Source organism: Meles meles, chromosome 20 (genome assembly GCF_922984935.1).
Source record: "Meles meles chromosome 20, mMelMel3.1 paternal haplotype, whole genome shotgun sequence".
Taxonomy (NCBI): domain Eukaryota; kingdom Metazoa; phylum Chordata; class Mammalia; order Carnivora; family Mustelidae; genus Meles; species Meles meles.
In genome coordinates this window covers 33,890,765-33,908,900 of record NC_060085.1, presented here as the reverse complement: position 1 = coordinate 33,908,900, position 18,136 = coordinate 33,890,765, and the positions used below count along the sequence as shown (strand labels likewise).

At 41.1% G+C, this 18,136-nt stretch overlaps 1 protein-coding gene across 14 annotated transcripts in view; it reads left to right on the top strand.

Moving 5' to 3' along the window:
- Positions 1-18,136, top strand: part of MAGI1 (membrane associated guanylate kinase, WW and PDZ domain containing 1) — a 633,893-nt gene that overhangs the window by 367,232 nt on the left and 248,525 nt on the right. For all 14 annotated transcript variants that reach the window (XM_045990411.1, XM_045990404.1, XM_045990403.1 and 11 more), the window contains exon 2: positions 13,161-13,277. In XM_045990411.1, the coding sequence (XP_045846367.1) occupies positions 13,161-13,277 (117 nt within the window). The remainder of the gene's footprint in view (positions 1-13,160; positions 13,278-18,136) is intronic.

The window sequence follows — 18,136 nt, the reverse complement described above, 5'->3', positions numbered from 1 at the left end:
GAGCCAAAATCAAGAGTCACATGCTTTTTTTTTTTTTAAGATTGTATTTATTTATTTGACAGAGAGACATCACAAGTAGGCAGAGAGAGAGGGGGGCGGCAAGCAGGCAGGCTCCCTGCTGAGCAGAGAGCCCAATGCCAGTCATGCTTAATCTACCAAGGCCCCCAGGCGCCTCTCAGTGTAGAGTTCTAATCAAACAAAGTTTCCTTCTTTACTGCTGGATGAGCACCTTGTTTGGAGTCATACAGATAGAGAGGGGAAAGAAAGTGTAGAACTTTGACATGAGGACATCTGGTTCTAATCCTGCACTGGGAAAGTCTTTCCTCGTGTGTTTTAAAGTGGGAATGATGCCACTTTTCCCACTGGGTTGTGTAAGGATTGAATGAGATAATGTTCAGGAAAGTAATTTATGATAATGCATGAATTTACAACCATCAAAGGGAAATCTGTGTTTATAATAATACATGCATTTTTCTATCCTGTATATTTGTATAAACTGGAGATTGATGCCAGTAACAGATTTTATCCCAGGAGTCATTTGATAAATTTCTCTGAAGGCTCTCCAGGTCTTTAAACATGTGAAGTGAATCCACTTTATAGAGGATGTGGGGATGGATATTTTTCACCTGTTGAGTATTTTTGTGAAAGCCCCATCAGCTCAGACCCGTGGCTTACTTTCCTGCTCCTTTTCCTCGGGAACGGTTCACACACCCAGAGCTACCTGCACACCTCTGGCAATCTTAGAAAGTGTAACATGTTTTATGAGAGACATAGAAGAGGGACCAGCAAACTACGGCTTATGGGCCATATCTAGCCTCCTGCTTGTTTTTGTAACAAAGATTTATTAGAACACAGCTATGCAGTCATTTACTTATTGTCTAGCACTGATTTCCTGCTAAAAAAAAAAGCAGAGAAGTTGGAGCATAGGCCTTACAACCTGCAAAGCCTAAAGTATTCACCGTCTGACCTTATAGAAAAATTTTGCCTACCCCTAGGCTAGAATCCTGCTGATGCCTGACATGTTTTCCTGTCCATTCTCCCCTGTCTCGGACCATATGCTTGTGATTCTCTCTTTTGTCTCTAGCTTTGAAGAGAGGTGCTGTGCAAAGTATAGTCCTAGGGATGCTTTGGTTATGGGAAATGGTCTCACCTTTTTTAGGCACATCAAATGACGGGATGTTGCTGGTGTCTGTTCTCAGGATCCAACAGAAAACGGAGTGGCGTGCTCAACTGTCACCCCGTGTGTATGAGATTTCTTGGTATATAGGGCAGAGCCCCTGGAACTCTGGCCCCAGCCTACTATTGCATGAATGAGGTCAGACTGTATTAGAATATAGTTTGTGACCCAGATTATCCACTCCTGTCTGAGACTGAATTGGGCTAAGTCTTGCAGGGAAGGGGCACAGCTGTGTTAATTACTATGGATGTTCCGGGCTGTGGGATGCCGATGGGACCTCAGTTTGCATTTGCATAAAAGCATTTAAAATATCTTACTTGTCAATAGTGTCCTAAGAGCCCAGAGGACAGGTGCTGGTTCCTGGGAAGGAACTTGGCTCAGACTCCCTGGCGGAATGTTCTTTGGAAGTCAGTTTCTTGGTTTCTACACACGTTGAACCTCGAGAGAGTGTCAGGACAACTGCACTATGTGACTGTACATATGGGAAGTCAGTCTTTGGTTTTAATACTGAGATTCACATGAATGTCTTCTAGTGGCATGGTGCCTGTAACTGCTTTAGAAACACAGTCATTTTATTTTACTCTTGTTTTGGAGAATATCAAACCCATACTGCCATTGCAAAAAGAGCATAGGGGCGCCTGGGTGGCTCAGTGGGTTAAGCCTCTGCCTTCAGCTCAGGTCATGATCTCAAGGTCCTGGGATTGAGCCCCGCATCAGGCTCTCTGATCAGCGGCAAGCCTGCTTCCTCCTCTCTCTCTGCCTGCCTTTCTGCCTACTTGTGATCTCTGTCTATCAAATAAATAAGTAAAATCTTAAAAAAAAAAAAAGAGCATAATGGATGCCCTGATTGACCATACCCGACCAGCTGTTAACATCTTTCTTTCCCATTTCATCTTTCTATATTTACATATATTTCCTTTATGCCTAATTACCTGAGTGATGGGGCAGCCTGTGAACCTCAGTTTGTTCTTCTGTAAAATGGGATTGGTAAAAGAACCAACCTCACTGGGTTAGGGCGATGACTGTAAAGTTATGACTTTGCACTGTATCTGGCCTGTTCGAAGTGATCAGTAAATGCTCGCTGGCATCGCTGGAGCCCAGGCGGCCACTGGGGCAGAGTTGTTAGAGCTCAGTGGGATGTCTTTTTCAGAATTCAGTGTCTTCTTGGGGGCACCTGGCTGTCTCTGTTGGAAGAGTGTGCAACTCTTGATCTGGGGTCGTGAGTTTGAGCCCCACGTTGGTTGTAGAGATTACTGATAAATAAAATCTTCTTTAAAAAAAGAGTTTAGTGTCTTTTTGAAGGACACGCACATGTCTTCAGACTGTATGCAAGGTTCTCAGTGTCCAGACATCTGACATTAGCCTTGTTGAGTAGAGCTGGCCAGAAGCCCCTGTCGGCTTGTCTTTTGCCTTTCCCCATGTCAGCCTTTTATTTTTTCCTGAACAGATGTTATTCTACAACACGAGTTGAACTGAAAAAAATATAAGAGGCACAAAAGGCTGGAAATAAAGAAAAAATAGAGATGATGGAATTTAAACCGTGCTTTTCTTCCCATGCTTAATTCAAGTCTCTTCTCTCTGTGGGATGAAATTTGTTATAAAAAGATTCACCAGGAGAAAAAGAAGAGAGAAGACAGGCAGGAAATAATAATAAAGTGGATGCCCAGAAGTGTGAGCAAAATGCTTTGTGCTCCTCCGTGTGGGGAGTTCAATGTAAATAGTGGTTTATAAGGCTTCATCAGCATACATAAATCTACCTGGTAGCCTCTTTTTTCTTTTCTTTTCTTTCCTTTTTTTTTTTTTCCTTACGTTCTGCAGCAACATGAGTGAAAGAACACCTGTCTTTGTGCCACGAGGGGAATAGATTCCATCTCTGCACATCTAATGACGTCCCACCTTCCTGGAGTCATTTGCGCTCTGCTTATTATTGTAAGTGTTATTGTTATTAGTCAGGAGGACCAGCAGCACTTGGCGGTTGGCAGGGAGATGGGGACCGCTGGTGACCAATAGGGAAATAGGCTCATTTTCAGAGCCCAGTTCCCCACGCTTTGTTAGGGGGAGCATTTCTTTGGTTTAGTGACCGTTGGTCACAAGTGTCAGCGTGTCTTAGAATCACCTGGAAGGTTTGTTGAAACATAGATTGCTGAACTGGACCCTTAGAGTTTCTAATTCAGTAAACTTTGGGTGGAGCCTGGAAGCACAGGTTTCTGGCTAAGGCTGCTTGGACACAATGAGTACCCTCGACCCTAAGAATTATATGAAGAGAATTGGTCACCTGGACACTCAGGGCCAGCATCTGGGGGAGGAGTTAGCAGACTCTGGTCGGTGGGCCACATCTGCTGCGCCTTTTTTGTAAATAAAGTTTTATTGGAAAAAACCTTCTTTACATATAATCTGTGGCTGCTTTTATACTATAAGGGCAAACTTCAATAGTTGGACAGAGGCCAGAGGTTGTCCCGAGGTGGAAAATATGTACTCTCTGACCCTCGGCACGCTGGAGAAAAATTTTGCTGATCCTCGATTGTGACCAATGCTTGCATGCCATTTGGCAGAAGCAGGCTGGGAAGTAATTTTAAAGGACCTGGCACAGAAGCAAAGGCTTTTGTTTCTTTCTTTATTTTACTTAAATACATATGATAATGAAATTCATCCATTATTTTGCCATAGGCCATTCTCCACATAAATTTTCTCACTGCGACCAGTGGTTTCTCAAAATGAAAAGAAACATATTTTTGCCATCCATGTTGCTTGTATAATATAGTGTTGGCATCTGTTTGAATTATTGGTGGAAAATTTTTAAAAATGCTTACTTGAGGATGTCTGGATGCGACTCTCAATCTCAGGGTTTTGAGTTCGAGCCCCATGGAGGGCATGGAGATCATTTAAAAAAAAAATGCATTCTTAAAACGGGAAAAATAATCCTCATTTTGACACTGTAATTGTCAGATGAGTGATATGGTACTTCTTCTAGACTTAAGTAAAAGCCTTTATGGAAAGTGATTTGTCAATATGTATAAAGAGTCTTTAAAATAATGTTCATGCTCACGAGAAATTGCACTTCTCGTAGATTTCAGCAAACATACATATTCAAGGTTTTCCATTACAGCATTGTTTATAATCATTATTTAAAAGATTTCATTTATTTGTTTGACAGAGACACAGCGAGAGAGGGAACATAAGCAGGGGGAGTGGGAGAGGGAGAAGCAGGCTTCCTGCAGAGCAAGGAGCCCAGTCCAAGGCCTGATCCCAGGACCCTGGGATCACGACCTGAGCTGAAGGCAGCCGCTTAATGACTGAGCCACCCATGTGCCCCTATAATCAGTTTTTTTAAAGAAAGACATTAAAATGTCTGATAACATGAAACTGATAATATGATGAATCTACATTACTACTTTGGAGCCATTGAAAATCAAGCTGGATAAAGGGAAGCTGATAGAGTCTTTGGGGGGAGAATTTGTATCTTTTGTATACCGTATGTCCTAGCATTTCCACTGCAAAGATTGTGAGAAAATAATCAAATACAGATAGATCTTATCCAAGGAGGATAATCATAGTAGAAGCAATTCATATGCTTACTAATTGGTAATAGTTAATAGGTTTTGATGGAATGAGACGATGAAGTACCATGTGTTATTAAAACTGTTTTTTGAGGGGTGCCTGGGTGGCTCAGTGGGTTGGGCCTCTGCCTTTGGCTCGGGTCATGATCCCAGGGTCCTGGGATCAAGTTCCACATCGGGCTCTCTGCTGAGCCGGGAACCTGCTTCCCACTCCCCCTTCTCTGCCTGCCTCTCTGCCTACTTGTGATCTCTGTCTGTCAAATAAATAAATAAAATCTTTTTTTTTATAAAAAAACTTGTTTTTTGAGCATGGCTAGTATATTGGAAATGCTTATGAATGATCTGTTGGAACATTTGGATATAAATCCTCATATATAACATGGTCCTCTGCATCTCATATTTAACAGGTATCTCATGGGACTCTGTATTCTGCTCCCACATGGTCATCAGCAGCTAAGTACAGACACTGTAGTCACTTTGGCATCCTCTCTGACATTTGGTATCTTTCTCCATCAGTCAAATAAGTCCTGTTGGTTCCAGCTTTAAATGACCTCTCCTCTCTGTCCCTCTGCCCTTCATCTTCTCATCCGTTTCCTTGGTCCAGGCCACTTCTGGTCTTGTGTGATCAGCAATGTTGGCTACCTCCAGTCACCACCCTCTGTGCCTGACCCATGACAACAGGTGCAGGAGGAATCTCGGAATTGACAGCAGGCTTTCCTTACCTCCCCAGCTGATATCCCTTTAGTGCTTGCCTAGGCTTAGAAGAGAATGCCAGCTCCTTACCAGGGCCTGCAAGGCATGAGTGATCTGCCCCAGTTTCTCTTTCTAACCTCATTGTGTTCCTCCCCTGTCCATGCTCCATGCTCTTTCTCTAACACACCAGCCTCTTTTCTATTTCTGGACAATGACACCTGCGGGTCCTCTACCCAGAATGCTAGTTACCCTACACTTTGCAGAGCCAACTTGCTTCTTGTCTTCCTTCACTTCTCACCTTAACAGTAACCTCTGCCTAGAGGCCAGCCCTGTTCATTTTTCCTAAAACCATGTGTCAGTTCCCGCTCAGGAACTCTGTGTTATTGGGCTGTATCTCCAGGGCCCACCGACTTTCTGGCTGTAGGTGCTAAATAAATATTTGTTGGATGAGTGAAGGCATCTTCTCAAACATGTGAGTGTAACTGTGTGTATACATGTGTGTTTTTACACAAGGCATATAGCATTAGCACGTGAATGAATGTTTCGGTTCATTTTTAATTTAATAAAGTTTTGGTTGATTTTTAAATTTTCTTTGTTGTACTTTTATGTATTTTGCAAATCTTGTCATTCATCGAGATGACATTTTATTATGGTAAAATGTATATGACAAAAAATTTATCATTTTAAGCATGTTAAGCGTGTAGTTCAGTGGCATTAAGTACATTCACACTGCTGTGCAAACATCACCACCATCCACCTCCAGAACCTTTTCATTGTCTCCAGGGTAAATTCTGGACCCATTAAATACTATCTCCCCCATAATTTAGATTACTTGTACAGTAAGAACAACGTTAGAAAAAAATGTATTAGAAAGATACAAATAGCAAATCTTTTACAGACAAAACTCATTAAATGTATTCCAGATTGTAACTTTAAGTGACAAAGAACTAGCTAATATGTATTCCAATGGATAGTTTTGTAGCTTTTTTTTTTTTTTTTTTAATAGAAAGTCCTATCCTTTATAAATGCAAACTGCTGCGCGGACACAGATCTGTCTGGTGTAATAGCTCACTGCAGTACAAACCGCTTGTTGTTGCCTTAATAAATATATCTTTCCTACACCTATAATCATTCCTGGAAGAAATTGTGTGCGAAAGCATTATCACCTGGAAGTATGATTAGTGTAATATCCTTATGCAGGTTTTCCTCAGCATTGAACATTTGAAACCCATTAAAGTGTAAATTCTCGTTGCAAAGAAACGCTGTTCTCTGACCTTCTAGAGGTAGAGGTTCTGGAGCTTATGCGACACGGAGAGAGTTCCGTTTTGCCTCCTCGGTTAGAAATGGATAAATCAAGAGGTCTCAAAAGTAATATCTCTGGAAACCTAGTTTCTTGACCGTGAAGATGATTTCTGTTGACTCGTGTTCTCCCATAGGATCTGTATGCTAGGAGGCAGAGATCAGACCAAGCAGAGTCCCTCATAACCCATCACTTTGAAAAAGATGCCTCTGGTTGAGTTTGCGAAAACTATCTAGCATATGAGTGGGAAAGTTTGGAAAAACAACACGATTGTGTTTAAGGGATCATTTCATATTTCTGTAATAACAAGCAAAATTTGCAACTTCGGTAACTGATCAAGGAATCCTATCCAGAATACATAAAGATTATTATGTCAAAAATAACAAGGTGGCCCACCAGGGAAATGCACAATGAATGCCTGAGTGTGAACAGGCAAGTTACAGGAGAAGAAATGTTAAAGAAAAAAACATGTATATGAGACATGTGTGAAATATATATATGAGATGTGTGTATATTATATATATCATATATATTAGAATGCTCACAGTCGCTAGGACTGTAATCCCCCCTTATCTGTGGGGGATACAGTCCAAGACTAGCTCTAGTAATACTTGGAATGATGTCTGGAACTGTGGGTAGTACTGAGCCATATATATACTGTGTTTTTTCCTGTGCATATTCACATTAAAAAAGAAAAAAACTACAATGGCATTTATGATAGCATTATTATATTGACAACAACATTGGAAATAGCCTAATTTTCTCCAAGGGTTACCTAAGTTTTATGTTTTTTTTTTAAATGGAATATTATACAACATTTAAAATAATTAAGAAAGGTTACATCAGAGGGCGCCTGGGTGGCTCAGTTGTTAAGTGTCTGCCTTCGGCTCAGGTCATGATCCTGGGGTCCTGGGATTGAGCCCCGTATTGGACTCCCTGCTCCACGGGGAGCCTGCTTCTCCCTCTCCCACCCCTCCTGCTTGTGTTCCCTCTCTCGCTATGTCTCTCTCTGTCAAATAAATTTAAAAAAAATCTTTAAAAATAAAGAAAAGAAAGGTTATATCGGTTGACATGGTTAAATTTCTATAAATTAATGTGAATGGAAAAAGCAGAAGTATATTGTAAATTTAAAAAAGACCGAATTTCAGATATATTGATATGAAAATAGAATGGCAAATCCAGGATAGAGAATCAGCCCCATATTTGTCACTGAAATTATAAAATTATCTTAAAATAAGCTCTGAATCCTTTTCTAAGAAAAAGTTCCATGTATTTCTGACCTACGTTTTCTTTTCCATTTGCAAAACAAATCTTGAATTGCAAAGAAAGCGAAGATGCTACAACAAACTCCCTCTCTCTCTAGCAGTTTATTATTTCATTGGCTCACTGCCTTGACAATTAGGAGAAGATTTATAGACATATCCCCTAAATAATTGGCAATTAATTTGAGATTAGATGCCAAAAGTACAGTATTCTTAATGTAATAGGAAGGTTGAGGCTTTTCACTTACAAATGTCACGGAACACAGAGTAAATGTTAACCATCAGCATCGTTAACCCTGCCCTTTTGCACGTCTGCAATAGAAAGGAGTTTTAGTTCGGTGATCATAAACTTTAGCTAGCTTGACTAGTTTCACCGTAAAGTTCAAGTGTAAACCAAGAGTGTCTGTATCTTAAGAATGCCTTCAAATCTATAAGCCCTTGGTTTATGTTGTTGGGTACCTGCTTGTGATCCACAAGAATGTGTAAACCTGGGGGGCGCCTGGGTGGCTCAGTGGGTTAAAGCCTCTGCCTTCGGCTCAGGTCATGATCCCAGGGTCCTGGGATCGAGCCCCACATCGGGCTCTCTGCTCGGCAGGAAGCTTGCTTCTCCCTCTCTCTCTCTGCCGGCCTCTCTGCCTACTTGTGATCTCTGTCTGTCAAATAAATAAATAAAATCTTAAAAAAAGAAAAAAAAAAGAATGTGTAAACCTGGGATGCCTGGGTGGCTCGGGTAGTTAAGCAATCTGCATTTGGGATCAGGTCATGATCCCAGAGTCCTGGGATAGAGTTCTGAGTCTGGCTCCTTGCTCAGCAGGAAGCCTGCTTCTCCCTCTCCCTCCCCCTGCTTGTGCTTGCTTGCGCTCGCGCTCTCTCTCTCTCTATCAAATGAATAAATAAAATCTTTTTTTTAAAAAGATTTTTATTTATTTATTTATTTGACAGAGAGAGAGATCACAAGTAGGCAGAGAGGCAGGCAGAGAGAGAGGAGGAAACAGGATCCCTGCCGAGCAGAGAGCCCAATGTGGGGCTCGATCCCAGGACCCTGGGACCATGACCTGAGCCGAAGGCAGAGGCTTTAACCCACTGAGCCACCCAGGCACCCCTGAATAAATAAAATCTTAAAAAAAAAAAAAAAAGAATGTATAAACCTGGGTTCTATATAGGAAAAAGAGATACTGTATCCTGAATCTTATTTGGGATTTTCTTTAGACTCATCCTGTGCCATCTTTTCTACTCATGACTCAGTGTCTTTCTAATGTCTACAACTGTGGTCTCCTCAGGGGAATATACATTCTAGGTCCTACACAATGAAGATTTTGCTGGTAAACATTGTTATCTTTTTGGTCGAATTCCAGGGTACCTTATACCTAGAGATAAAGCTGACAGGTGTGACTATTAAATATTAGTGACTTACCATCAGTTTCATTTCAACTCCAGCAGAGTACCAAAAATATATTAAGTATGCACTAAATGCTAACCAATTTATATATGTCCAGACAATTTTAGTACTCATAGAGGGTTTGTTTGTTTGTTTTTTAAGATTTCATCTATTTATTTATTTATTTGGGAGAGTGAGTGAGCAAGAGAGCATGAGCAGGGGGAGGAGGAGAGGGAGTGGGAGAAGCAGACTCCCTGCTGAGCAGGGAACCAGAGTCGGGGCTCCATCCCAGGGACCCCAGGATCATGTCCTGAGCCGAAGGCAGACACTTAACTGATTGTGCCACCCAGCTCCCCCACAAGTAGAATTTTATTCCCTTCCAGAAACTCTAGAAATATCCTTTAATCCAAATTTCCGTATGCCCATATTTTATTTATAGCTATTTCTAAGTAATAGAAAAGGTTTTATGTTTATGTGCATTTAAAAAAGAGAAACAGCCCATCTTTGAACTAACCTCAGCTCTTTTCCCCCTCACCTCAACAGTTGTCCCCTCTACATTGTCATGACAATTTCCATCTTTCCCTGAGTGCTTTCTCTCTGCCAGGCATGGTTGGAACCTCATTTAATCCTCCTGACAATTTTATAGCAAACTACAGGTTTTTCAGTGCTCTCTTTTTGCAGATAAGGTTCAGGGATTAAGTAATGTGCTTGGGTTCACCAGCTAACAAATAGCGGAGCCAGGCTTTACACCCAAGCCTTCGTGTTAACTCCCAAGATTTACTCTGTTTCTGTTCATCTCTCCAATGGGAAATTGAGAATTGAGCATTTAGAACAGTGCCTACACATAGTCATTCAGTAATTATGTATCTATTCTTAAACCTTTGAAATCAATTTTATAAGTATAATATACATACTATATATTGCATACACACACAGTTCCATACATCTTGATAAATGTATAAACCCGTATTATCCTGTTACAATTAAGATTTTCTATAATGGCATCCACTTTAAAAACTTCCCTTGTAGGCCCTTGGGTGGCTCAGTGGGTTAAGCCTCCGCCTTCAGCTCAGGTCATGATCCCAGGGTCCTGGGATCGATCCGTGCATCAGGCTCTCTGCTCAGCAGGGAGCCTGCTTCCTCCTCTCTCTCTGCCTGTTTCTCTGCCTACTTTGTGATCTCTGTCAAATAAATAAATAAAATCCTTAAAAAAATTAAAAAAAAAAAACTTCCCTTGTGCTCCCCTTTTTAAGAAACGTTTTATCTGAAATCATTCTAGACCCTCAGGAAGGTGTAAAAAATAGTACAGAAACCCGCTGCACCCTTCATCCGCTTTCCCCTCAGTGATAACCCATTACATGAGTATAGCACAATTGCAAAGCCAGAACATTGACATTGGTACGTTCCATAGGTTTTATTCCCTTCTGCACCTTTGCAGTCAGTCTCTGCCTATCTTCCGCCCCAGGTAACCCCGGAACTGCTTTTTGCCACTATAGTTTAGATTATTCTACAACTTTATATATAAACGGAATCATACAGAATGTTGCCTTTTGTGTCTAGCTTCCTTCGATTAGCATTATGTGTTTTAGATGCATGAATAATACTGTATGTGTTAGCAGTTTGTTCTGTTAATTGTTATGTAGCATCCTGTTCGAACACAGTAGTTTGCTTACCCATTTATCTGTTGCTACATATTTGGGTTATCCCCAACTTTGAACTATTATATAGTGAATAAAGTTGATGTGAAGATTCATCTACAAGTTTGTGTGTGTGTGCATGTGCACACGTGTACACTTATTTTCATTTCTCTTGCATAAATAAGAGTAAAAATGCTGAGTCATTTGGTTAGTGAAGGCTTAGCTTTATAAGATACTGCCAAATTCTGTACCGAGAGAATGAACCATTTAATAGCCCAGGGACAGTGTGTAAGAGTTCATTTTGTTCTACAATCTTGCTAACACTTGATACTGTCAGTCTTTGAAATTTTTGCCATTCTAGTAGGTAGGGAGTGGGATCTCACTGTGGCTTTCATTTGCCTTTCTCTGATAATAAATGATATTGATTATCTTTTCATGTGGTTAAAGGTCAGTCATAAATATTCTTTTGTAAATTATTCAAATCTTGTGCCCCTTTGGGGGGGGTGAGTGGATAGGTAAATGTTTGTCTTTTTTATTCAACAAATATTTGGTGTATAATGAACATTTATTAAATGAACTAAGATTGACTCAAATATATCTTTTTTCCCTTGGACCACTTGAAACCTTAGGTATAATACATCTGAAATAAAATAGTTCAAATTGGGTTTTGTTAGTCTATTCTAAAATGATCATCTGTAATAGGGAATCTTGTTTTAAACATGAGCTAAGATAAAAATCAGTAGTTTCACCGTCTTAACCATAACTGTCATTCTCATGATTTATTCTTTCTGGCCATGGGGAAGTTTTCATCTGAAGACATGGATTTTGTGGCTCACATAAATACTGCATTGCTACATTGTTTCTCTAAGGCTAGAAATGCTCTTACCTAATTTTTATCTTGTCTAAAAATGGAAGAACCGTTTTAGCCTTGTTATTTTTAGCTGTCACTGAACCTTCTTTCTCCTTTAAGAATAAATATATAAATAGCTAAGTTGATCTATAAGCTCTGTGTTGATCCTGTAGACTATAATTTGTGTCTGTAATTTAAAAAGAACCTTTCGTTACCGTCTCCTTTCTGTGACATATTTTTGTAACAATAATATTTTTAGCTATTGTTTTGTTTTGTTAATGTAGAGAATTACCAAGAAATGTACAGACCCACCTAGGTAACTATTACTTTACAACAGTAATAAAGAGGCAGTATGGTAACCATAGTATTTTTAGCTATTGTTTTGTTTTGTTAATGTAGAGAATTACAAAGAAATGCACAGACCCACCTAAGTAACTATTATTTATACAATGGTAATAAAGAGAGTCTGTATCTAGTGTTTGGAAACCAACACAGGATTGTAAGATCTATAAGATATATCTATATCTGTCTGTAGGATGAAGAGTGGCATCTTCTCCCTTATTTCCAAGTGCATGTCCTTCTGCCCAAAGGAAACTGTTGTTAAAACTTTGTGATGATTTCTTATAGCAAACAGGGCCTCTCCTTTCTTTATTCCCTTTTACAAAAGAGAAATCAGGCCATATGCACTACTTTGCATATTTTCCTTTGACACCAACACATGCAGATCTAACTTTCCTGGAGTAGTTACTGTATGAATGAACTATGCTTTACTTAGTTGCTCCCTCGTGGATTTTCTCAGGTTTTTGTTTTTCTCTTTATTTATTTGCTGTTTTAAAAATGCTGCAATAAACAATTCTGGAGATGTTGCAGACTTTTGCAAGTATATTCATAGGGTACATTTCTACCTATTGGATCCCTGGTCAAAGAACACAGTATAATTTGTCAGCTCTTGCTGCATTGTTCTTTTTAAGGTTTCAGCCATTTACTCTCTCTTCAGTAGCGTTTGCAAGCGTCTATGGCACATATTTTAACTGTAATTGCCTCGTTTAAATTCTTTGTTATTGGAGCCTTCTAGTATTATGTGAAGTGGGACCCCCAAATTAATGCTATTTTAATGCTGTTTTATCTTTATTACATTCCTGCTTTTTCGCCTGCAGAAGAAAATCTGAAGTCAGTCCTCCTAATGACTGAGGTTGGCTGGCTAGAATGGCTTGAGGTGGCATTCCCACACAAAGCTCTCCAGCTGCTCAGTCCCTAGGAAGCCCAATTGTTGATGTGTTCTGTCTATTTTATATATTGCCTACAGGAGGAAAGCTGAACAAGGACCTGCGACATTTCCTCAATCAACGGTTCCAGAAAGGGTCTCCTGATCATGAGCTCCAGCAGACCATAAGGGATAACCTTTATCGCCATGCTGTGCCTTGTAAGTAGCCGGTTTAGGGCAACTGACTGCTGGGTGGGTGTGTGGAAAGTTTTTGGAGCCAGAAGAACTCTCCAGCTGCTTCTGGAACACTGGTTGGTCGGTTTGCTCACGTAGCGACCTCCTAAGTCCAGGAAATTGTAAGTGACTGTGGGACAGGTTGCGTAGCGCAAGGTGAAATTACTTGGCTTTCAAGTTCTGGCTCTGCCCTGTACTTGCTTATGATGCCAGGTACATTAGTTGTCCTTTATCAGGGCCAGTTTTTATATCGGTGGAAAGGACATCTGACTTACTCAATAGGACTGTTAGGAGGCGCCCATGGGATGAGGCATGTAAGCACATTTTGCACAGTATGGGTGTGGCGTAAGCCTCCATTAATGTTAACCATCACTGTTACTCATGGGGGTAGACCAGGCCAGAGGCTTTCACACTGACCTCTGCAGAGATCAGTGAGTTACTTCCTCATGGCCTCAGTGGAGTCTTTCTTCTTCCCCAACGTGACCCGATTCATAGACCTGGATTTCATGCACAATCTTCTTTGAAGAAATGGTTTCCACCAATTAAAAGCTCAAATCCCACGAACCCGTTAGATCAGGCTAAATCTGAGAAGGTAGGACTTGGAACATAGGGACTATGAAAGCAAGGTTTTTGTGTTGAGGGAAGGAAGGAAAGAAAGGAAGGAAGGGAAGTCAGTCTATGGGGCAGAAGTTGTAATAAAGTATTGCCATACATACTTAATTAAAAGGTAGGAGTCCTGGGGAGACTTACAATGATTTCATTTTATTTAAAATTAAGAAGAAGGAATGATTTTGATTTTAGTACTTAGAATTTTTCTTTTCTTCATTACCCAGTCCTTCAAAGCTTGAAATTTAATTTTTTGAGCAATAACATTTTTTAACCAGCGAAAATAGTAGGAATCATTTGACGTTGAAAGTACCCTGCTTATTGCTGTGATTTGTTTGCTATAGTGGTTTTCTTTCTTTCTTCTCTTTTTTTAAAATAGTATTTTGCAAGGGTATGCTGGAGTCCTAATGTTTACAGATCCTACTGCAAAACGATAAGCAGAACTTAATGTAAGCTGTCATAGATCTGCTGGGACTTAGGCCTTTAAAGATCAGGTTCTAGAACAGCCCCCTGCTCTTCATTTTACTTATTAATAAAACCAAGGCTCCAGTAGGAAAGAAGGTTGAGTAAGGAACTTGGGTCAGTGCCCCAGGGTTGTCTCTTTCTGCTGAATGGCAGAACTACCTTTGAGAGAGAAAATGTGGTGATTATGCATTAATGTGAATCTCTGGGCCTCAGTTCTTTTGGTCTTTCAGCATGGGAATTGAGTGCTGTAAACTTACATCCTACTAATAATCCTTTACACTTGGATTAATAGTAATTCCTAACGTTAATCGCACGGGTTGTGAAGGGATTACGATTCTTTTTATGGCTCAAGAAACCAAGGCATGATGGTAAGCCAATACAAAACAAGGCTGACGGTGACTAAGACTGGTGGTCTCCCGAGACCAGCATTGTCCTGACTCTGATCTACTGATCAGTTTTACCCCTGGAGTGACTCTTTGAGGTTGGGACTTCTAACACCGAGTGTGCAGATGAGGAAACAGAGCCATGGGGAGATCAAATCACTGATAAGTGTCGGATCTGGGTCTTCTGGGTTCTTACCACCTCGGGCTGCTTCCGTAGCTGTACCAGAGCTGCTCAGTTGTTCTGGGACGACAGGTTGAATATAGTTTTGCAGAATTTGGTACTTGCAGAATCATGAGTGTTCTCTGTGTAATTTTTCCCCCACTTAGATTCCAATTTAAGAAATGGGGAATGAAGCAAATGAGCACACCATTTCTTGACGCATCTGTGGTGTTACTATGGTTACGTTTTGGCATGCTTTCCCATTTATTTTTTTCCACCGATTTATAGGACCTGACTGTGAGCTAAATGGCTTGATTTTAAGCTTACCGCTATATAGGAATTGGGGCAAAAATGACCTCAGCCTTTTAAACACAGTGGAAAATCGTGTTTTGTCTTTGCGTGTATAAAACCCCTGGTATTAATGTTTCATTTCTGTGAAATGCACACGTTAGGAATTGGGAAGGTAAAAATGGTCTTTCTACTGAAGGAGAAAACAAGTAACATTTCATTATACATTTCCTTCATAAAATGGGAAGGAAATTCAGATGAGGGCTGTTTCTGGGTCTGGCGCAGCCTGTGTACCTTTGAACATGAGTAGACCAGGGGTGACTTGGGATTCTGTTATAGGCTTGGAGACCTCAAGCCACATTTGTGTTTATTTTGATTCTTTGGTCCACGTGATTGGTAACTGCAGAGCTCTCTGCCAACCTGTTGTGCCAACAGATTAGGAAGCTGTTCCCTGGGAGATTATATCCCTCCTGATTACATTGTAACGGTGCTCCAGGGAAACAAGCTCCTGTGACCTCCGTTTTCCAGAACTTCCTGCTGCTGATATTTTAGTGACTTTCGGTATTTTGAGAAGGGATGACCTCATGAACAGGTGCTTGCGAAGTTGGGGTAGACATCTTTTCTTTTCTTTTAAATATTTTATTTATTTATTTATTTAACAGAGAGGGATAGAGAGAGGCAGGCAGAGGCAGAGGGAGAAGCGGGCTCCCTACTGAGCAAGGAGCCAGACTCGGCTCGATCCCAGGACCCTGGGATCATGACCCAAGTCTAAGGCAGACCCTTATTCGGCTGAGCCACTCAGGCGCCCCTGGGTAGACTTCTTTTCTTATACATTTTAGGAGGTTCACTTGTCAGTAGAAATTAATAAATAAAGGCCCTCTGTTCTCAAGTTCTTTCTAGTGTCATCATAGCACCACAATGGATTTTTACCGTTTAAGGTCCCATTTTATCCTAATTCCTTGGTGTAAAGACAGTGGACGTAATAGCGTCCCTATTTTACAGGTAAGGAAATGGAGCCGCAAATGTGACTTCCTGAAAATCCTACCACTCCTAAATGCCACATTACTCACGTCTCACCCAGGGCTATTTTAATTTTCCTTATTTTTAACAGCTTTATTGAGATACGATTCACACACCATACAACCCACCCATTTAAAGCGTTCATCCACTGCTATTTTTGCTACGGTTCTTATTTTGCTGCACACCCCCTTTATTTTGTCTTTATTCAAAAACTTTTATTATTTTCCACAGTCAGGAAAAGGTCATCGTAGTTGAAATTTAATTACATTTACCATTGAAAATCACCACCACCACCACCCCTCGCCCCAGAATTAAAAAACCCAAACCAGAATTATGACAGAAAAGAGGACTGGATTGCGGGGTGCGTCAGAGGCCCTGGTGTGAAGTCTGAGGGCTTTTCTCTCACTGTGTGGTCTGCCACACGTCATGTGACCTCTCTGAGTCTCGTTTACTCTTTAATAAAATGGAAATGGAAGCACCCACTTCAAGCATTGTCTCACCAGATGTCAACAGCGTCCGTAAGAGATGGGTCTGTCAGAGGAAACAGAGGCCCAGAGAGGTTAATAACCTGCCGCGGGTCACTTAGGTTAACAAGTAGCTCGGTCAGGGTTCAACCAGTTCTGACTCCCAGGCCAGCTCAGTGAAAGTGGTTCAAGTAGGGCCGTATAACAGGGACCATCGAGAGGGGAAGACGCAGGAAAAAAGTTTCTCATTGCTGAATTTTATAGTTTTAACTATGTGAAATCATTGGGTCTTATGGCACCATACCTTAAAAATAAGTATCTTCTCTCTGAGGTTCGAGTAATTCACTGATAGGTGCAATGGAATTTTCATAGTTCTGTAAGTGGTGATTCAGCTTTTAATGCATCATTATAGGATTCTCTGGGGATGGCTCGGTTTATCTTATTGTTCACTGAATCTCTTCTTAATACACCTTTTTTAAATAAATGGATTTGAAATTCAGGTAAATGTCATCTGTGTTGCTCAGTTCTCTCATTCCTTAGAGCCTTCTGGAAGATAGTCTTGTCTCCCGCCCCTCAAATTCCCCTCCATGGACAGCCCCCTGACCTGGACGTTTCAGTCCTGCAAACGTTATCCATCACACCGAACACACCTGGTGCCTTCTTGTGCGTGGGTGCCTACTATTTCCTTCTTTGTCCCCACCTTGCCATCTGACCAGCATGCAGCCTTCTTTTATTTTTTTTTTTAAAGATTTTATTTATTTGACACAGAGAGAGAGAGAGAGAGAGAAGCAGGCTCCCTGCGGAGCAGACAACCCAACACAGGGCTTGATCCCAGGACCCCGGGATCATGACTTGAGCCAAAGGCAGGCGCTTAACCAACTGAACCACCCAGGTGCCTCACGCAGCCTTCTTTTAAACTTGGATACCACTTCTTTCACAGATTGGGCCCATTACCCTTTTCACTGCTGCTGGAGCTTCCGACTGTGACCCCTTTCCAGCACCCATGCTTGCTTGCGGTGCCTGCTGGGTGTCTGTCTGTCCTATTAGAATCTGACTGCTCTGATGTCAGGGACTGAGTCTTCCTCAGTGACCAGCCACACGTAGCTTCGTAGCTTCGTGCCTAGGCTGTAGAATGAATATTTGTTGACTGAATCAACAAATGAAGAAATGGATGAAGTTGCTCTTTGTTTTTCTTGTTTTATTTTTTTCTTTCTGTTCCTTACAGTTCGGAGAAACAGCAGAGCTGCCTTTGCCATAAAGCTTTCAGAATAAAAGGCAGCTCAGAGGCTTGAGCCCTGAGATGGCTGATAAGGACTGCGCTGATTACTTGGCTGGTAATCCAGACCCAGAGGAAAGAGTCGAGGTTCTTGTACGCTCGGAGCTAGAGTGCCCATTCTCAGCGCCTCTTAATTAGTCTAGATAACAGGGTGCCTCCTGCATTGATAGCCTTCTGCTTTA